Below are 22,851 nucleotides of genomic sequence, written 5' to 3'. Positions count from 1 at the left end.
CAATAGTTTGGAAGCTAATAAAGAAATACAAGAAGACTTAAACAGAATTCAGAGTTGGGCAGACACCATGCAAATTAAGCCAAATGTATATATATAGATATGCAGCAAAAAGTAGTTATTACAAATCAAAATGCAAAACAAAACAGAGAAGGGCAACAAGGCTAGTTCCAGGTGTCAAACATATAATTTATGAAGACAGTCTCAAGACTTTTCTTCTTTTGAGTCTTAACAAAGGTACAGACAGGGGAGATATGACTGAGGTTTTTAAAATTATAAAAGGGGTTAATACAGTCGACTAAAAAAACAGGACTAGTTCTGTCAGCAGAGCAAGAAGACATTTGTTGTTGGAAATTTGTTGAAGGTAAATTTCACGTAAGCATTAGGATTATACCCAAACAGGTATAAACACATGGAATATCTTACCATAGTTCAAGAAGAAGAAGAGATCCTTAGAGTGGTCAATCCGAAGCCTGATACAGTCTTAGACTCTACACTACAGACAGAATGATAAGCCTAGCATGGCTGAATGGTCTGTTCAGGCTGTTCTTAGGTTCTTCTTACGTTTCATCTGCAACCTACCTCTGACAGGTGTAACTGTCTGACAGAGTTAATCTGAAGTTAAATGCCCCAGAGTCCCCCTGTGTCATCTAAAGTAGGTTTTACTCCCATTTTGTCTAGTCTGTGTCTCACTGCATTATTGTCTTAATATCTATTATGATATCAGTTTAATTTTGCAGCACTCAGAAACCAGGGAAACATACTCCATGGTAAACACTATTTATATGATAAACTGTGCTACTTTAATGAGGAACTTTATGGAATTGTATCTATCTCCATGTATTCTATTGTAAGGATTACGAGTATGTGTAACACCATCAGTACAGGATAATGAATGAATTACAGTGAATTACAGAATGAACATTTACTAGAACTTCATGACGAACTCATACGTTAAATGAACTGTGAGTGCTGAGTGCCTATCTATCAAACCAAGTCAATCCTAAACACTTTCTCATCATTCCTTTTCCTTTTCCTGTGGCTGCTTGTTTTCTCCACAGCTAAAAGCAACAAGAAAAGAAGCTCAACAAAGGGAAGGCGAACCTTTCAAACCCAGCGCGCACACAGCTTTGCATGGCACCACCGCTAACAAAGAGAGGCCCTTGTTGCCTTTGACTGTCCATAGAGAGGGATTTATTATTAGAAAGGACATAAACAGACTAATTAAATCACAGCAGTCAGGCTGAGATGACAGCTGGTGCAGCGTGTGACCAAACAGATCGCAATCAACAAGCGAGAGGCACTGCTCACTCAATTTAGACCTATAGGGTGCCTTTTTTTTCTTCTGAGAAAATCGTGTTACCATAAGTGGTCTTGTTTAATAAAATGGAAATATGTGATGAATATGTTGTTTGACTGTAGCAGTTTCAGAAAGGCACATACAAGGTCATTCCTTGTGTAATATTTGATATCATCGGGTCTGGTTAGCTGCATGGTTTTATATTTTGTGCGTTGTAGTGCACAGTACACTGCTTGCACATCACAGCAGTTCATCCACATTTTCCACGCCTAACAGGGCCACGTTGATAAAACTAAAGAGAAAGAGATACAGGGGATGGGGGTACTAGCTGGAAAACCTTCATGGAAGTTGGCTAATTTTGGGGCTTGCTAAAGTGATTCGGCCAACGGAAAGCAAAGCGTATACTCTGTGTGAGGGTCAACTGCCACAGTCAGCTGAGAACACAGATAATTCTCAGTAATTGGTCAAAAATGAAGATGAATGGGACAGCGAGATAAGGACCAATTAGCTTCTCCGTGCTTGCAGCTGTGGTCTCAATTCCGATCCACCTCGGGAGTCTCGGCTTCCTCCGACATGGGAGTCTGACGGGATAAGCGGGACGACCCCCGTGAACTGCGCAAAGACTTCCCATCATCACTTTCCCTCTCCTGTTTTAATTCCTTCCTCAGATCAGACACCTGGCACAGCTTCTGGTGTGAGTTCCAGCTCTCCCCCTCCCCAAAAGAAAATCGTTTCGTTACAGCAGCATCATCTGCTCGATGATACACACAATTCCCCCGTCTAATTACAGAGAGGATTTGAGCTCCATTAACATTGCTGTGGCGAAGAATCATTTGAAACTGCACCCAGTGGCCAAAAAAGAGAGAATTCCCTTTGTCCCTCCTTCTTCTTCTCTCCACTCAAGGTCTCTGTTGTGTCCCCTGAAAAAGTAAACCTTTTCGAAATAGGCATGATAAGAGAGGTGGCATTTTTTACAGTTGCTTACAATGCGGGTTTTAGTGAAGGTTGGAGAAAACATATCCCAATTTAGTTGTCTCCAAAACAGGCCACCACACATTTTGCTTCCATTGTAATCTGTAGGTCTAGTTTTTCTTTTGAGTCAGAGGAACAATTCCCAGTGTGCACTCAGAGAACCCCCTCCCCGCCCTAAAGAATTGATGAAAATTGATGGACTAAACAATCTACTGTTCCTCTCTCGCTGTTTGTCTCAAAATCAGACAGGCTGTTATGATTAATTATTATAATTAATATGATTTAATTAATAACACTGACTGAGAGAGTGATTGCGCTGGATATTTAATTAGGGGAAAATCTGCCCGCTTTTAAATCAACACAGAGACAACAGAGTAATTCACCGCCATCAAACAGTGTCTGACACATGCTGTCTCTGTGTTTTCAACAAGCAGCGATAAGTCTTTGCAATCATTCATCAGGATATGGTGAATCACAACACACTTCACAGAAGTACACAGTAGCTAGCTGCTTATAAAATGATGGAGTGAACACCTCAGTTCTTGTTAAACATGCTTTCTTAGCTAGTTGCCTATCTGCCTAGTCCATCCAACCAGTTTAATTCCCAGGTTTTCATTTAGTATCAGAATTGCAGGGTGTAAACGTCCTTTGCTCTTTCAGGATACCTGAATAGAGACATTGTTCCTTTCTTATCATCTGTGAGAGTCCTATTGGCCATCCTGTCACAAGAGTGCTTGACATAAACAAGAGATAGCACAGACATCAAGTAATCAATATCAGGATGGCTTCAGTACCAAACATCATTTGTCTCGGCAACCCTTCTTTTGAGCAGACAAAGCATTCACTCAAATCATAAATCTGGGGTGATTTAAATCCTGAAACGAGAGGCCGCCTGCTTTAATGATTTATTTTGTACATTTCTGCAAGCGAGAGATTTGTCCATGTGCAGTGACAGGTCACCTTCAAATGCCTGTGGCAGACTGTTCATCTCCATGCCGACTAGCATCTTGCCCGTGTGAGTAAATATTCTAATAAAAGAGCCGGATAGATTGTGGATGGGGGAGAAGCGTTACCGCTGTGCACAGTACTTTATTATACACAGAGTGCTAATGCCTTGTTTTCTGCATCTGCGCTGACTGTTTTACGGGAATTATTTCTCTGCTGGGAGCCCGCGTGGTCAAGGCCACAATTAAACATGTCACACAAAATCACTTCTTATTAGCCACAACCTTGAGATTTACATTCATTTCCATCGCATCCAAGCATTTTTTGTTGTTGTTAGCACAAATGCTTGCTTTGTTAAATCTGTGCCTACACCATATTTTCAGAAAATTACAGCAGGTTAAAGATCAGCAGTAAATCATAATTATATTCCAGACTTTCATAAAATAAAGCAAATGTTAAACTTGGAAAACAGTCCAGTTATTATTTGTGTTTTTTCAGTTTCATACTATGGTATGTTTCCAAAAAACAAAATGTACAAAATAATGCCAACATTTGCACTGCAAATAGCACTGTAAATAACATATATTCGAAATTTGTTCTCCCTTATAATAGCTAAATAGCTGTTCACTATCAAATATGTTGCATGTTTATGTACATGTTTTCCCTGGTAGACCCTCACAATTACGCAGTAAGTCATGCATTGTGCAAACCTCACTGCTGTGAAATTATGCATGGGGGAATACAAGGATACTCCCTGCAACTGAAAATGCTGAAATAATGAAAATGCAGCAGCCCCTATGGCAAAGTGGGCATGTATCAATTTGATTGCTTTACAAAATGAGATGGGCTTTCAAGTAGGACTGGCTACCAGTAAAGCACACCATTAGCACCTTTACATTGCTACTGCAAGCAGGTTACAGTAAGCTTTGACAATGGAATTTCTTAGCTGTCATCATTTCTGTTAACTTGATCAAGTAAATAGGCTGTTCAGTTTTATTCAGGTTTGATAAAATTTGGTGTAGACCCTTAAGAGCGTTAAAAGTCATGTCATAAACAGTCCCTCCAAGATTCTGTGACCTAACTATTGCTGCAAAATCAAAAATGTCTGTGACATATTGTGTTTAACACACAATTGCTTGTACACAGTAAAAAAAAAAACTTGTAGACAATGACAATCAGACAATATTTTTCTACAGTGCAGGATTATGAAAATACTGTCATTTTCAGTAATGATTTAGTGCCATCTGCCAAGAAGAAGTATTTCCCAGTATCCACTTCTCTCCCATTGAGTAACTGGCTGGCATTCTCACCGGTCATTTTTTAATCCCGAATATGGCCCACCTGCCCTCAAATACTACTGCCAAAAACTGTGCAAGACAATAGCCAAATGAGGAGGAATTTTTTATGTGCAACTGTGTACTGGAACACAAGAGAAATCCAACAAAGATACACATTTGTTACCGGCTAAGCACAGCAAAAAAAGTCAAAAGCCCGTACCAAGACAGACAATACTGATAATATTAAGATCCTGAACAATACATAAACAATATTGAAAGTGTCATTTCTGCTGACTGGGTCTCACATGGAGACGCCTCCCCCAATTCTGGCAGACTTGCACGTCCTTTGTTCAAGCTAGCTATCTTATTGGACAGCGATGATGTTAGCAGAGCTAACTGTAGCTTCACAGCTGACTACCCTATTTCTTGTGGTCGGAAAGATAAATGTTATCTTTATAAAAGGAGTTGATAACTGTCATTTTTATTTTAAAATAATTTGCAGAATTTTTGTACAAATTCATAAATGCCTCTGCTAAAATCAAATTTTTACACCACAGAAATTACAAACAAAACCTCACAAAATTATGGTGAGATTATGGTGAAAAATACCATGATAAGGCAGACTATAGTGATGTCAAAATCTATAAAGGTATGAATCTTTTTTTTTTCCCTATAGAAAAGATTTAGGATAAATTAATGTAACCACAGATTGACCATGGTATTGTAAGAAATACCCTAAACCCAGGTCAGTATAAGTTCAAGTCAATGTTCTCCTGAATTTATGTAAACCCATATACTGTATATGTACATGCATTTACTACATTTACACTTTACTATATATAGTAAATGCTTGAACTTCTTATAACCAGGCGGTGATGGAATGGGGGCCAGGCAGCTTATAGGGACTCACCTACGCTGGAGTTAAGGTCTCCATTTTCCGAGTCTGCCCCGTGTTGGTTACTGTTGCTGTGGTAACTGCCCATGACTTCCAGCTTGATCTTCTTTGCCTTCATGGCCTCGATGATGGCGGCGTTGGTGGCGGCTGCAGCGGCAGCGGCTGTGAAACCCGTTGGGCCGTGGAGGAAGGAAAAACACATTCACTTTCAGCAGGTGGGCAGAGGGCAACAGCACAAACAATGCAAAGTGACAATAAAGCATAATATTTAATAATACAAATGATATTGTGACAATATGTATTTATAGTTTAAATTAATTTCATATATTTCTGTGTACAGTATTACTTTCTCCTAAGTGGACCATCCCTGTAACTTTATGTCTCTAAGCCTGAAGCAAAGGTAATACAACCCAATCCAAATTTTAAATGCACAGTGTCATTCAGGAGAAATGATGGTGTAGGATATTAAAATACATGATTGCCTATAGAGTACTTTTTCACAAGTTTTAAAATACAGCCTGAGGAGACAGTTCTAATGTCTCCGTATTCATGTCTCTTTGAAAATTTGGTATGAAACACACCAGACATGATTTATATTAATAAATAATGAACATTTGTGTTTCTGTGTCTTTCAAGTGTAGCTGCCAATGCAGAATCAATGCCATTGGGTTTAAATGGTGACAGATGGAGTCAGGCGATTACATCTGAACTGACAAACCAGCACCATTATTTGTTTGTAAATAAACAGAGTGTGTGTGTGTGTGTGTGTGTGTGTGTGTGTGTGTGTGTGTGTGTCTGTTGGGCTCAGTGGGAACACAGCTCATTACAGTGAGAAGCCTCAAAGAGCAAGAAATCAAACAGTGAATTTCTAAAGACGACATGTTTTGAGCCCATATTTTAATTGTGTACAAAGCCAAACGCATTTCCCTGATCTAACCCCTTCTCAAACAATGAACTGCTCTATAGCAAAGAACATCATATTTCCAGCAGCTTTGATGGCTATAATAAGTTTGCTCTTTTGTATTCAATTTAGCTAAAAGGCCAACTCCAGGCTCGGGAAGGGCATACAACAAAAAAAAAAAAGTGTGAGTGCCATTTCCCATTCTCCTGGCCGAGTTAAAAAGGACTATGGCATTTCAGCTCTTAAAAGAGGCTTAAAAGAGAGGGAAATGAAACCAGACCTCTGTTTAGAAAGGTGTTGAGTCAGTCCCCCCCCTGTAGGCATGTACAGACACTTCCTTTCTGGCTGAAATCTCCCCACACATCCATATCATTCATATTGTGCTTGGGGAAGAATAAAAGAGCTCTCTAGCAGATGTCACCAGGGTGTCAAGGGAGGATATGGGTGTTAGAACACTAATGCCAGGATTGATGTACTTGCAAAAAAAAACGCATCTCAAGTGTGCAAACCAGTTTTGATCCTCTGACCTTCAGTATAATAGTGTTTTAAATCCACTGCTGCTCTGGCAGCAGGGGTTTAACTCTTTACTGTACAAAATATTTCAAAGAAAAGAGGACTCAGTCTAGCTTCATATAAAGTATTCTTCTCTAGTAATCATATTTGAAATTACATGTGTAATATTTGAGGAAGGGGAGATGAACATTAATCACTGATGCACATTTCCTGTATATAAAGCATAGACAGGCACATGCACACCTAAGGCATAAACATCATTCACTCCCTCAATTGTCAGTTTATATTATAAATATATTTGAGCATTCTCTCTTTGTGCTCCCTGTTGAGCATCTGATATAACTGAAGCTGAAATTAAATTCCTAAGTCACTTGAGATTGTTCAAAACCTGCCTTGAGGCTCATCTCACTTCTTATAGGACACTGAAGGTTTTCCCTGGAAAAGAAATGTTATCAAAGCACACAAGATGCATCTGGAGTGGGAATAACCAGTAAGGATAAATCGGCTCTCCTTTCCTAATCAGCCTGTGCCTGCTATTTAAATGTGTGCTTGTCACACGGCAACAGCTGATTCATAAATATCTCATCACTTAGGTGTCATGCGCATTGCACTGACATGACTCAAGTTCAGCTATTACGTGTGCACATCTAGCCAGCGCGCAGAGAGGAAAAATCGAACATGTGGCATTAATATGCCCTCCTGATTCCCCGCCATCTGACAGGCAGACGGCATGTTCTGTATTGGAAACGAAGGTGCATTTAATTCACAGGTTTGTTGTCACACCGAATACACCAGGCTTACATTAATGTACAATGCACAATCGTGATAAATCAGACACTTCTCATTCACCATCTTCCTCCATATTATCATTCAGCTTTTTGTAGTGGAGGGGTTGAGATATTTCACAGTCATATGACTTTATAAACTTACAGTCACTGTGAGATTTCAAAGACTGAATGCTATGAAGTATGTGTCACTGCATGTTGGTAGCAAAATGACACAACAGCCGTGAGGATACATTGGCAGTAGTGGTGTGACGCACCGTAGTTGACCCGTGATCCGATCCGTGACTCAAAAACCGTGATACGATCCAAACCATGAGTTTTGTGATCCGTTGCACCCCTAATTGGCAGGGCACATATGAATGGTATACTATGAAGCCATGGTTCAAATCTGAGTCAGAGCTTACCAAGGTTCCCTTTCTGAGAGACGCTGTCATCATTGTCTGGTGACAAATACTGTACCATAATCTAATTGGTTATCTCTCACCCTGATTAGTCAGTTTTACTGTCACCTGATGATATCACACAGTGGAAAAACAAGTAAATAAATCACCTTTTCTTTTCAGATACAATAGTAAAGTAAGCTGAATATCAGTCTTACAAGAGTACACCACCTGACAGACATAATTACAGTGTATAGTCATACTCAGGTCTATGTCATCAGGGACAAATGAGCATGGCTGTGCTGTCCTACCACCTATGGTTTTAGTTGCTATTTTTGTTTTGTTTTTCAAATATCATTGCAACTGTACTGTACGTACAGGCATTGCAATTAATTCTTAGAAACATGTTAGATTATTCCACACGCATATTATGTATGTTTATTTTTAAAAGTTTTGACAAAATGACAGGTCCGTAGCATGAAATAAATGCCACTCCCCAGGTCCACTGGAGACGATCAGCTTTTTTTCCCCTCTCTTTCTGTCAAGCTAAACAGAACTGCATTCTCTGTTCCTCGCTGTCCCCTCCGGCTTTCATGTTCCTATTTCCACAAAGGTTCTGATGGCAAGACCTCTCACAGACATTAAAGCAGTGAGAAGGCATTCCAGCTCCTGTGACTGGGAGCACCTAGCTTGCATCAGTGAGCGTCCATTGTGTGTGTGGCTATTCTGTCGCTTTTGAATTTCAAACAAAACTCCAAAGCACTTTTGTCCAAATTTTGGCATCCTTGACATGCGGTGGGTGGGAAAAAAAAACAGAGACCTAAATGAAGTAGATGGAAAACTCCCAAAAAAAGAAGCCAGCTTGTTTTCCTGAACGGTGGATATGCATTTAAAGTTTAAGATGAATGGAGCCTGCAAGCAAATGGAAAATTTCTGTACAACATGCATGCATTAAAGGAGTATCAAGACAACATATAAGACAAGAGCATTGCATAGTGTATTGTTGTTGGTATTATTATTAAGTCTTGTGGAGGGGATTTGGAAGGAACTGCTAGAATAATTACTGATACAACATGATAAAATATCTGATACAATCCATTGTTCAGATCAATCAGAAAGCACAATATACAAAATAACACACCTCCTGGTACGGGCTTAGAGCTTTCACAATGAGACCAGCTCCAGCTGAAGAGAAAAACCATTAGCCGTAATAAGACATGCTTCAGGCAAAATGAAGGCACAAATGGTTGCTGCTGTTTCTTTTCGAACATCACTGCTGTCTAATCAGGCTAATTAAAATCCACTCTAGGCATAATGCAACATCTAGTGAGACAAACTGCGAGGGAAGGGTTCCACTCCACTGCACTCTCTTTCTTTTCTGGGGGAATTTCTGCAAATGTGTTTTGGTAAAAAAAAAAAAAAAACTGCTAACATTCCTGAGCATGGCATGCGTTAAGAAAACATGACTTCCCTGGGAGATAATCCAATAAAACAAACAAAAAACATCTTGATTTTATTGAGTGTGCAATGTATGAACTCAAATTGACCTACAAAATATTTGTTATATTTCATATCTGAGGCTTGTAACTAACCATGCTTTCCTATACTTTCCTGTGATATCAACACGACATTGGTATACAAACTTTTTACTAATGTTGATAAGCTTCTTCAACCGGACCTACACAGGTATAGGCAACATAAGAGCTCCGTCTGTAGTAAGCATTTACTGTACAGCTAGCTTGCAACAGGTAATCCCACTGCCTGAACCGTGCTAGACACATGCTCCCACCACAAAAGTCACATAGCACAGCCCACATGCTAGATACAGAATACATCTGACTAATAATTCATTTATGTTTTTTGTAAATAGTTTTTGTGTATAGTCCATAAAACATCTGTAGACTTAGTCATGTTGCATTTCTTGCATTCCAAAGAACATTCTGTAAATTTTGAGAGAAAGCACAATGTAAACTTGAAAATGTACAGTGAATTAGGCTTGTGGCATTTCCAAAAAATATCACACTGATATATAAAGGCCAAAATTACACTATATGGTATTTTTTACAGTAAAGGGTGTCATATCAGATTAGGATCCTCCTATCACAATCTGTTCCACCCTAGAGTTAGGGTTAGGGGTTGGATTAGGGTTTGGGTTTGAGGAACCCCTGTGGGCATAGCCAAAAGAAGGGCGTAACTCACATGGGATATCATGTAAACATGAAGCATCTGATGTGCTTAAAGCTGAAGAAAACCAAACCGGATGTGATGCCTGTTATTGAAGCTTTGCTTTTCATAATTACTACTTCTACAACTATAAAAGTACAAATAAATCACACTTCAACTGTTTTATTCAAGCATTTCAAAAAGTAGCCTTAATAAAAACAGATTTAGCTTCTTGGGCTAACTGCTGCCGCAATTTATTTTGTATAATAAATTAATCATAATATTAGATGAACATGCGGTTAAACTTGGAAAAAATGCAAAAAAAAAACCCCCAAAAAAACAAAAACAACTAAGGTTGCTTTACTTGGCTTACTCCATGGTCCTGACAGGAAGCTCCAGCTGGTTTAGCTAGTTTCAGGAGAGACTGATGTGGTGTCCCACAAGGAGGCATTTGTGTTTTTTTAGCGACGAGGCTGTCCTCTATTTCTATCTGGCTAGTAAGGCTATCTGATACAGATTAGCGCTTAATGTTACACACATGCACAATTGTGGCTTCGTGCAGGCTATGTTTTTTTTTTGTAATGTGGTAGAAATCAGAAGAAGAGCTGGTGCTCTGGTTAAAAAAAAATACACTGCAGAGCCGTTTTGATGTTGTCAGTAGTACCGAATACCAGCACACACCACACCGGCTTGAACAATGACTGGCTTGTTGAGAAATAACTTGGTTTAAGATTACAGGTTCAGGTTCAGAAGAGGCTGTGTACTTTCAACCCTTTTAGGGGAGAGAGGCCCCAGGTTTACCTGTAGGAGCAATGATTCCTGATGACATCAGCCCAGGTACAGCGTGGGCCATCATGTGAGGGTTCTCTGCAGATGTGACGCCCTGTGTCCTCTTTGGGGGCCTCCCGGGTCTGGAACTGAAATTGAAAGAGGGAGAGAGAGCATTTAACACTCTGACCACTTCAAAATGCATTTCCATTTCAAAGAGTTAATACATTTCTTTTTTTAAGGGCAGGCTTCAAACAATAATTCGGTCACATTCTGAATTTGTTTTGCTTTATTGAAGATCAACATCTTTTTGGTGCATGATTCTTAGGCTGCACCTCATTACCTGCTATCCCCAACACTGTTGGTATTGCAGAATTCAGACATGCAGTGTTCAGATTTAAAATGACATTGGGTGATACAACTGATATGAGCCATACTGATACTGACTGATTACTTCAAACAGCACATTATACAACTAAGATATACATACAGAGACCAAATATGTGTGTATGTCTTGTAACTCATGCTATCTTACACGGCAATGCCTACAATATTATATTGAGCATGTTCGAATGAAGACTGGAGTAACCTGTGAGGCAGTATGAAAGAGTAAGTAAAACCTGTTGTAACAGTACATGCCCGATGGAATGACTTATTACTTCACCAAATCAGTGAAATGGTGAATGATGTACTTGGTGTGGTGTAAAATATGACTTCAAAATGTTTCTGCCTTCATCACTTCTCTGGCTGTGCACCTTGCATTACCACTGAACTCCAATACAATACAATGACAAATTTAAAAAAACACAAAAAACATTTTGTATGTATTCAAGTAAATAATTTCACATAACATTGCTGATGTGATTGCAAGCTGTGAAATCAAAGTTGGATGCTCAATAACGCAAATGTTGCCGAAGCTGACTTTCTCATGAACCCAGGACAGTAAATTAAAGTGTCGCTTGCCATTAAGTTGTGGTTGTTGTCTCAACACCAATAAAGCCCGTGATGGGACATTTACTGTGTGGGACTAAGCTGTGGGTGGTTTCAGAGACTCTTCTCATAGGTATTGTTTTCTAGGGAACACCATGCCAAGTCTAATTTCCAGGGACATGAAAAAGCCCAAAATAGGCAACAACTGAACAGGGTGTCAATTTGACAAGAAAAGGATGATGAATTTCCGAGTAGCTTAGCACCAAAATTCTTGAATATGTGCTGTAAAGCATTAACACTTGGACACAGTGTGAAAGTTTGAGGGGTGCTTCTTGGATTGCTGGGTAGTGTAGTATAGTATTGACAATTCCACAGTAAAAAAATTATGAAAAATATGATTTTTATGGCTGATTGATGTACAAAGCAAAATTAAATACTAAATCCAACAAACACATTTTATTGTAAATGTCATAATCTCTCACAGCATACATCAAAAATCCATTAATGCCAAAATCTGAAGTCTGTAAAATGTCAAACATACAAAGTATGGTTTGAGGATACAGTTCAAGCAACATCAGCTGGAAACGAAACTTTAACACATCAATTCTGAAAGTAATAACTGTATTTTAGAAACAAAGGCAAAAACTGCTTAACTCCAGTATGGGACAATAAATCTTGAAAGCTTAGCAAAAATATTTGAAAAACATAGAGGGAAATCAGATTAAAACCCTTCTGTAAGCCTATTGCATACTTACCCAATAAACATTATAACCATTTGGAGAGAAAGAGAGAAACTTTTCTGACTTTGCAAAAACCCCCCAACATCAATGAAACTCAGCGGCAGTGAATCCTTGCCGTTCATTTTGGCAGCACTCAGTGGTGGTTTCCAAAGAAGCAGGATAGCAATAGGCTATAATATCAAATGCAGGGACAGATGTCTGCTTTGCCCCCATGTGTTACTGGGTGTATTGTATCTGCATGGTTCAAGTGCACAGAGAAATAGCGAGCGGATGGCTTTGTGATATTCCGCACTGTGATTCTTAGACCCTGCAACAGTTTCAGCTGTTCATTTCAAACACAGCATGCTATAAAGCACACAGCTCTTTGCACAATGCCAGGTACAAGCAGTTCTTTGAATTAAAGCATTGCTATGGCTTCACACTCCCGTCCTTTTAAAATGACCCAAGTCCATATTTGGAAAAAAACATCAATACGTTTGTTCTTGAACATCACATCCCCTCCCTATCAACGATGTAAGGCACACACTTGTTGTGGGTTTTGTCTGAGAATTTACTCCAGACCTTGCTGTAAGCTCCTCAGAGTGCCTTGCTGAATACATGCTAAGGTGCATATTTTAGGTGAAATTTAATTTCAAACCTTAAGTCCACTGTAAACCATCACACTGAGACTTTTTATGAGTACAGGCCCTGGTCTTTTCAATGTGTTACTATGCAGTTAATTTCCAAACATACAACACACTAAGTCACATATACTTACTGTACTTGTGATTATGGTATTCGAGTAACAGAGCGTTATATCGCCTCTTTAGATTATCTTAATGGGCTTGTTCTCTCTTCAGAAACTACATAGGAAACCTGCATAGTTCAGTGTCTTTTCCGAAGTATGCATACATATCTCATAATATAATTTTAGTTTTTACTGAAATGCATGTTTGTGAATCTGTCGACTAGACCAAAGTGAACAGAGGAACAAAAAAATGAATGGCTGTAGACATAGGTAGTCAAAAAGAACTGATGCTTTTCAATGAAAGTTCAGTTTACCTAATAAAAACAACTTCTCTGCCAGGCTAAAACAGCGTGATTATGTGTTAATGTCCCTTTGTTTGAAGTACCCAAAAGGCCAACGCTGACATTATTTCCATTTCTAGAGCACACTTCAGAAAGGAAGGCAGTCTGTTTCTCTAAATAAAGGCCTTCCCAGCGTACCGCCTGTCAGCCTTCATAAAATATTAACCTAATGTCATTGCCCTTTTAAAATCCATCACCTAGAATTCCCAAATTGTTCCTTCTCTTTATCTCTGTGCAGCAGGGAGTAAATAAATTAACAAAATTGCTTTTATCGCACTGACTAACCTTTTACTGAGGGATTATCACTCCTTTATATTTCATTTATTTTATGGCGATAGCACTGCATGTCTCATTGATTAGTTTGCGAGGTGGAGACCAGCAGTGAAAACAAGGTCTTATTGACATTACAGGGGAAAAAAAGAGAAAGCAAAGTCCTTACCAAACATTAAATGTAGCCAGTTTAATAACTTAATGGCCACAATTTTGGCTAGAGAATGACATGGCAATAATGCACTCTGCACAGGCAGCCAAAATGACAGTAGTGCAGAAATGACCATTTTCATTCTAATCTAGCATTTGTCCTGGTTAGGAACAGGATGTTAAATGGTCATACATTTAAGACACGGGTCTAAGTACACTGCTCAGTACACTGAAAACATCCCTCATAAGAAAGCCTGTTTGTTCCTTAACCAGTAAAACACCACAGCTGAACACAGTAGATTTTTTTGTTTTTTTCAGGTTGAGCTGAAACATTAATATGTGATATTCATTGGTTGTGTCACATTTAAACATTCACATAACTAAAAAAAATTTAATCAATTAAATAATTAATTAAATGACTAATCAGATGAATGTACTCTGCATGGAAGATCTTATTACATGCATTTAATATCTTAAAAATGCAGATCATGTCGGTTAACAAAATTCAAAAGGTTTTTATCTAATTGTAGACAATTCCTCGGACTGATCTCGGATTTTCGTGGATTGCAAAGCATACGAGAGGAGTCTACAGAAACAAGGCTTCAGAAACTTACCAGTCAGGGTGCCTTTGAGGATATTTAATTAAAATCTAATCCTGCATTCATTAAGGCTCACATAAATTAAGCTGTCATTCATAAGATTTATGGATTCCTATTTGCATATTGCATACAATTCATCAATTACTCAAGTATGAAAGGAGCACAGTTCCCTAGGAGGCGTCTGCTGCCCCTGTCAACACTTGAAATAAAAGAGCACGACTGTCAGGCATTCAGACAAACTTTTCCCACAATGTCTGCCTTCAGATTAATCTACGTTTCTAACCATCCCTGACAAGACTGTACGCAGTCCATCTGTGCTTTCAATTATTTCCCATCCTCAAAACAGACTCTGAACAGTAAACAAGTACAAAATGAGACTACCGTTTCCCATTAGTTGTTTGTATATCCAAGATACATCTTTGTGGGGGAATTGGTAAAAAAAAAAACAGACATGCAGGAAAATAGTATGATACCACAACAATACTATAGTAACACTATGATAGTACTCTTAAAAGTCACTGCAGTTACACATTTGAACATGCACCTATGGCTGGGCAGACTGACAGACTGAAGCTGGAGGAGTTGTTGGACACATTACTGTGAGCAACACAGTGTGGTGCTGGTGAGTGGTTCAAACAACCCAAGCATGAATGCGTGTAACAGAAAAGGTCAAACATTTGATTATTCACATCATTAATATTCATGGATAATAAATGCCCTCACACTAAGAATCATTGGCGATCATGGTCTTTTAATGACATGCTTTTGTCTGCTTGAAGAGATTCAGGCATCAATTCAATCTAATCGCATGTCACTGTGTCCTTAACTTCCAGCAATGAATTTAAGCAAATTGCTTTGTTCTTGCTGTTCTAGTTTTTCTTTATTTATTTACTTATTTTAATACCATGCTTAACAGTTTTCACTGACTGTGATGCTGTGCAGAAAAGAAAATAAAATCACTTAATTCACTTAAAATATGGATTGGAACTGCAAAGAGTCAATCTGTTTCAGAGGTTTCTACAAAGGTGTATAATGAAATTTGTGTGATATTTTAAGCAGGGCAAATGTGTCCTGGTGAGATTATTAATTTCAAATGAATCCCTAATTCTGGCAGAACATGCCAGCTTTAACAGTCGATCAGTCACTCTGACCCTGACGTGTATTTATTTAGGAAACACAATGGCATAAAGCAGCCTGCTTTTTGTGAAATTAAAAGTTAAACATCAATTGCGATGATAGATATGAATCAAATGAGTTTTCAGTTGTAACTTACAAGAAGCAGAGTAAGGATATGGTATGCTGAAATCAATGCACACATGATTTAATATCAACCCCTGCGATACACCGAGATGAGTAGAAATGACTCAACTTGATCATTTTCTTCTGATGAGGTCAACTCTCATAAACATTCAAATATAACAGCATTTTTCAATATAAAGAGTGCCCTTTTCACTCTTTGTGTTATTTTTTACACATTGCTTATTTGGGGGAGAAGGATACAAATCCAAAAATTAAAATAATAAGCTTTGTTACTTTCCAGTGAAGTTAAAGTGGGCTGTCACAAACACAGTGACTCTAAACTTGTGGTACAGTGTAAGACCGATGGAGAGAGTTAAGGAAAATGCATTCATCTCTTAGACAAATGCACTTTAACCGTGTGTTAAATAGGCAATGCTTAATGATTAGCGTTAACTGAACCGTGAATCATCGTGTGAAACATTAAACAAAAAAATGATCACCTCTTTACAGTCTTTTTTTAATCAATTAATGGAGTGTTAATAATCCAGCCAGACACACATGATTCATAGTGGGAAAGGAAAAGGGATGTTTACATAATTTGCGAGACCTCTGTATGGAAAGAGGCTTCTGCGCTGGCCCATTTTTTTCCCATGTTCAAAGTCAGAAATAATGGAGGCCGTTCCCCAGGGTCCTTTGCTGCAAGAACTGTTTGCATATTTAGATAGTGTTTACGCAGCTCAGCTTGTCTGCTCTAGATCACTTTAATGCGGCCCTGATACATTCTGCCAGCTGCTCTTTAAATGCTGCTTAAAATAATATCATCACAGCAAAGTTTTTTTTTTGTTTTTTGTTTTCTCCAAAGCAGCAGCGGTTCTGGGAGAGTCCATGCGCTGTCATGGACGGGCGTTTCGTGCGCTGTGAAGAGGCATGAAAAAACGCCTCTTCAGCGGAACATGCCGGAACGCGTGTTTACATGTGTGATCCTTTGAATTTTCCTCTGACTGCCTGCGCGGGGGACGCACGCAAAACAAGAATGAAATAAAGAGCTCGGGCCGTTTGGGGCCGGGATGAAAACGGCGCGTTAAAAGTTCGCGCAAATTCCCCATCAGCGATCTTTGGCACCTCCCACCAAACACATTGGGATTCTAGATAGAGCCCTGCAACATCTCAATCTGACAAACAGCAATTACTTTAGACAAACTTCATCTGGTCAGTGACCCGGAGTGACGCTTCCTGCGTCGCATGAAGTAAACGACTGCTTTATTCATACAAGTCACGGGCTCCATTTAAAGGGTTCATTAGGAGAAAAGCACTCCCCTAATGCTTGCCATGAGATGATGGTGTCAGACTCAGCAGATCTACGTAAAACTGGCTGTGTCCTAATGATATTAGTACAAGTCACAGTCTTTATGTACGGCTTGACTAGCCATAAATCGTCAGCAGGATATCATGTGCGTATATTGTATTGTATTATATTATATAATACTATTTATTTTCATTTTTGATAAATTGTTTGCAACATCCCTCAGATTAAACCCTTCAGCTCTATCTTCTAATAACTCATAGGCACCAGGAGACTTGACAGCATGATGAATATCACAACAGACAGCTTCAATATGGCACAATTTTACCCGATCAATATCTCCCTGCAATATGCAGGAAGAAAGAGGAGCTGATATTAGTCTACATGGTGTATCACAGATGGAGTACCTTTCGCCTTTCGTCTTCCTGCTCTCATGCTGGACCCGAGTAATATTTCGTAGATGTCAGAAACGGATTAAGCACACCTCCTCAGCTCTGGAACCTGATCGCAGCAGTGCAGTCTGTTTGAAATGACCACTCTGTGCCAAGCTTGAAACTACTCGCAGCACATGACACAAAAAAGCACACACACAATGTTCGACAAAATCATCCTGATGAAAACCCTGCTGGTGCCATCATGTGCTATCCCGAAGCAATCTGAGAATGTGAATTTGGTATCACATGGAAACAGATTTTCAATGGGGAGAAACAACTTTAAAATATTGCCAAAGCACCCAAACCCATTTAAAAGCCCTAGAAACACTAGCAAACAGATTGCAAGATTCGCTGTTTAACTGTACTGGCAGACTGACAGAATAAGACATGAGTGTTTTTCACTCTTTAATAACAATTGCTTGGGTTATCTCACAGAATCAGATATCATAAGTTAGCTATTTACCACTGTCAATGTTGAATGCCAACTCCACACAGATAACACCGGCTGTTTCAAAAGCAGAGAGAGCAGAATCACGCTTTTTTGCTTCTTAATTACAAGAAAGGAGGTACTGTTTGTAATGCAAGCACCTAAAAAGGCTAAAATGCTTTGATTCTCTACATCACTTTAAATGCTATAATGTCCCGTTCAAGGCTTTGATGCACCTACCTGAAATTAGTGCAGTGTATATGGTCAGAGTATGACAGGTGAACACTGATAACAATGTCATTGTGATAACATGTTTTAGAATTCACATTCCTTCCTATCAGCTCCAAGTCAGGTCCAGCTCCAGTTATACCTGTACATTTCCATTGGCAACTATAGCTGTCAAACTGCTTGCACATTTTTTCCATATTAATGCTGCAAGTTGAACAGAGGATTCATTTTATATCTCCAATAATAATAAACGTGACAATACAGCACATTTCTTTTTCTGGCTTCTGTATAACGTGGGTACACTCGCCAGAGTGTAGTGGAGGCAAATCACTGTAAATGATTTTAACGTCAAAAAATATCCATTCTGTTCGACAGTCAGAAAACATGATGCATGATATGGAATGATGTGCGTGATATGCACTTGTCAGTTTTTCATGAGAGACTGATAAACACATTAGCGCACACTGGAGTGAGCTCTCTGTCAGAGAGACAGGGGGGAACTGCACTGGGATCACTGCTGGAAATTCCCCCGCACACAGCTGACAGAATGAATGATTCTGGGGAAGGCAAATGAGCACTTGAACGTCCCTGGAAAGAACACGTTTGACAGTCATTCAGATGTTGCTCCCAATAACTTATTTCAGAATGGAGGGCAATGTGCCAAATGTCCTACCAACAAACTGTAAGGCTGGCGTTTTCCAAATGTTGTTCAATTAAAACACAAAAAGTGAAGGATATATGTTTTAGCTAAATGAAGGGAATGTTTAATGTTATTGTACAATCTGCACCATGAATTAAAATTAGTTTGCCTGTGTGTGTGTGTGTGCATGTGTGTGTTTGAGGTGTCATATAAAGTCAGTTTCTTCTCTTAAATACCAGACTGTTTTACGAATTCTGTTACATATGTGTATGTAACACATAAATGTGTTACAGAATCGTGTGTTATATAAAGGCCTTTTTTCTCAATGACAATGTAATCTAAAAAAAATGCCACACGTTACAATACATTTAATGCAGAACAAGTTTTGGTGTGTTACAATCTTTTTAGGAACAATTACCATGTGTAAGTAATCAGTTACAGAGATTGTTAATCAGTTGATGTTTTCCTCTCTCCTTGTGTAAAAGAGGCTAGAGTTGGATAATTAATAACGTGTCAGGTGAAAGTCCGTGCCCGTTCTTCTCAAAGCATGGTCCCACATTCCATGCTTTGTTCATCTTATTAAAATCCTCCCCTGCTCAGTGCCTCTTTAAATGGAATCTTTAGCCCCTCGCATGCAAAATTAAAACTGTGGCTCCTTGACTGAATCTAATTATTGCTGATCTGGAAAACTTCCACTCTGTCTGCCCTTTTCATCGCAGGGCTGCCCACTCCCACTCAAGAGAGTGTATCTGCCTGGCTGCGGTAATGCTTCACTTGGCTGGGGCTCACCTTCATCTGCCCTCGTCATCAGCCCACTCAAGCACAAAGCCAGGGAGCCGGGGAGTGTTTACTCATTTCCAAAGTACATTATCTCACTCATTAATCACCAGACCGCAACTCCTGGACAAGAGAGAGTCTTCGGGTGCCTCGCTCCACGGGCCGTCGGCTGAAGTTTGATTTTTTTAAAATGGCCGCTCGGTTTCGAAGCTGGCTCGCGGAATCTACAGTGTAGCTGGAGCCAAAGCTGTTATCGCTGCCTGGCGGAAAGTGTTGAAGTCATCAGGTTGCTTTATTGTTTTCTTTTTTTTTTTTTTCTGAGAAAGCCCAAGTCAATATATACTGAAATGGACAATGACAGTGACAGGGAAAATGCAGATGAGATTGCAGCATCACCACATTAACTGGTCATTATGATGTCATGTATTTCCACAGATGTGAAAAAAAATTGTCACCTGCTCCAAATACCATACAGCAACTTTTTGGCATTTGTAGAAATTAGCAGACAAGTGTGTTTTACATGTTCAAAGCCTCTGAAGCTACAGCCAACCCCGTTACTAAAGAAGGAGGGGCTTCAATAGATGGACAGCCCGGCACTCGGCCGGGAACTCGCTTGTGAAACCCACACGCTACCGTCTGCTGTGTAGATTCTAATGAGGTAATGGACTACGGCGAAGCAATCATTAATGACTGTGCTCCCCTTTTTCCCCTCTGGTCCCCCTGCCCTCACGTAACCAGCATTTTACCAGACATCCAAAGGCCTCAGTGCCAGTGGAGAGGCGTCTGCAATCTAAACAAATGAGCAATGTAAATAGTTTACAGAGAGAGAGATTACCCGCTGGACAAAAGACACTTATGAGACACAAGTGAGAGTGGGGGAAAAAAAATGGATAAGTTTAAAAAAAAAACGGTAGTCAGTGGGCTGGACGAGCCGGCACAATGTGGCCCTTCTCCTGGAGCCACTTGTTATCAGGCAGAACGCAGAGCCCCCTTTCAATCTGCATTTAAATACATTTCATTCTATCTGCTCATTTGCATTAATTTCTCCCATTATATGCGGAGATGGCCGAGTGTCTTGGCAGCACAATGTGGCAGCCTATTACCACCGAGAGTGGCCTGCACCTGATGCCAATTTAGACCACTCCGATCTTTTCATTACCGCTGCCCAAAGTGACATCTCCAGCTCCCCCCAAGTCCAGGGGACTCTTCAATTGGATTTGCTTGTAGTGACAAAATTGTTTTGCTGGCAGAAAGGAGTTCTCTCCCTCACCCTCTCTCTCTCCCTCTCTCACACTCTCTCTCTGACTGGGCTTATTTGCACACCATGGGAAAATGAGAGCCAAATGATTCTCAGTGGCCTCTGATTTCCAGTATTTGTTCAGCATTAGGCCGCACTTATCTCTCAAAGAAAAAGCAACGTGTGGAGAGAAAGTGACAGGCGGGAATACGCTCTCAGTAACCGGCCCATTGTGCCCCGAGGATCCCCATTCAGACCAGCGGGGCCCTCTCACATGGACACATTCAGGCTCATTCAGCTCTGCCCCCCAGTCAATTACCGGCGCTAATCCTTATTGCAGTGGAAGGTAAATATTTCATTACACTTTCAAATAAACATTTGGTCTGTACTGATGGAGAGCCGCGTTTAATGTGACAGCATTTAAAATACATGGATCCCTCTAGGGCAGGTCTGTTTGAAGCAGCACTGCTCCCTCCTCTTTGCATTTCAAATGTAGCGCTTCCAAAAATCTACTTGAGAAAAGGCCAATTAATGTCCGACCAAAAAAAAAAGGAGATACTTCAAATGAAAAGACATACTTCAGATGAAAAGCAGGGCATTTAAATAGAAATGTACATAAATACCACATCTGTTCTAAACATTTCAGCTAAAATATTTCAAAAAGCTTCGATTGCAAGTACGTATTTCATTTGTGTTAAAAAGTAAGTATTGATAGAACATCTGTAGACAGCATGTCATTGCCATCTGACAATAAAATCTGGGCAGTCTTAGAGGAATTAGTAGATAAAATGAAAACACAGGGGGGGCCATGGGGGGGGGGGGTGACAGAGAGATCCCAGAGCTGCTTGATCATTAATCACTGGAGTGTCTCTGACCTTTCCTTTGCCAAGGGCAGAAAGTGAGTACGAGGGTGTCCGGGCAGGAAGGGAGGAGGGGCAAGGAGAGAGAGGCTATAGATATGGAAAATCCAGGAGATGCCACAACACATTCTTAATGAGGGCTGGAATTAATGAGCTTCGTCGCCCTATTAGATGAATCAGACATTTCCCAGCCCTTAGGGGGTATCAAGTGCTCTGAAAAAAAAAGGCCTGATAGAGACTGATGGCCCGTTGGACATTTGGAGCCATTATTACAAGGGTTAAACAGTGAAAGGATGTAGAGCCATTCTTTAGGAGCTTTGGTTGTGAATCAGAGGCCTGAAAGGGAAAGACAGCGAGACTCGCTGGGTGTTCATCGTATGTCATGCGGCAGGGGAATTGCTGAGGACACCAACAGTTGGAAAAAAGAGAAAAGGGTCTGAAATCCCGCATATACGCCAGGGGTGAATCTGGGGGCATGTGATCTGTTAAAATGCAGCGCGGCAAAGCAGACAGATGCTAATGTATAAAACACTGTCAGGGAAGGAGACACTTGGGAAGGGGCTGAGGAATGTGATAGCGCTTACTGCACTAATCACACACTGTTTGCAGCACATTCAGCGGCAAGTGATGTGCCTCTGCATACGTTTGAGCACATGTTAAACCTGCACCTCAGAACACCACCAGCAAAGTGCTGTCTCACATACAGACACACACACACACATTAACACACAAGCGCACATGCACAGACACACACATATGTAAAGAGGGAGAGAGAGAGAGACAGAAGTTTGGAAACAGGAAATTTCTTTGAAAGACGTTGACTTCAAAGACAGATAATAATGCAATGGTTTTAGCATAGTAGCATTAAACATAGCATGTAGTTATAAAAAGATGCTTAAGCTTTCTTTGACTCCAGTTAATGTTCAAGGTTTCTTTAATCAGACCTCACATACCTCTCAAGTACTTGCTCCAATTTAATTGACTATTTTCACTGCCTCTGATTTTAAATTAAATCGCTGGGGATTTAACAACTGTGACAAGCTGATATCTAGA

The 22,851-nt window shown here is 39.8% G+C and overlaps 1 protein-coding gene across 1 annotated transcript in view; it reads right to left on the bottom strand.

Moving 5' to 3' along the window:
• The window catches only part of LOC118788896 (dachshund homolog 1-like), an 87,500-nt gene that overhangs the window by 31,790 nt on the left and 32,859 nt on the right, over nt 1-22,851 (bottom strand). The window contains exons 2-3 of the mRNA XM_036545091.1: nt 10,930-11,045; nt 5,402-5,548 (exon numbers count right to left, since the gene is read on the bottom strand). Coding sequence (XP_036400984.1) covers nt 5,402-5,548; nt 10,930-11,045 — 263 coding nt within the window. The remainder of the gene's footprint in view (nt 1-5,401; nt 5,549-10,929; nt 11,046-22,851) is intronic.

Source organism: Megalops cyprinoides, chromosome 14 (assembly GCF_013368585.1).
Source record: "Megalops cyprinoides isolate fMegCyp1 chromosome 14, fMegCyp1.pri, whole genome shotgun sequence".
Taxonomy (NCBI): domain Eukaryota; kingdom Metazoa; phylum Chordata; class Actinopteri; order Elopiformes; family Megalopidae; genus Megalops; species Megalops cyprinoides.
The sequence above is the reverse complement of the archived record's forward strand: the minus strand, read 5'-3'. Positions and strand labels throughout refer to the sequence as shown.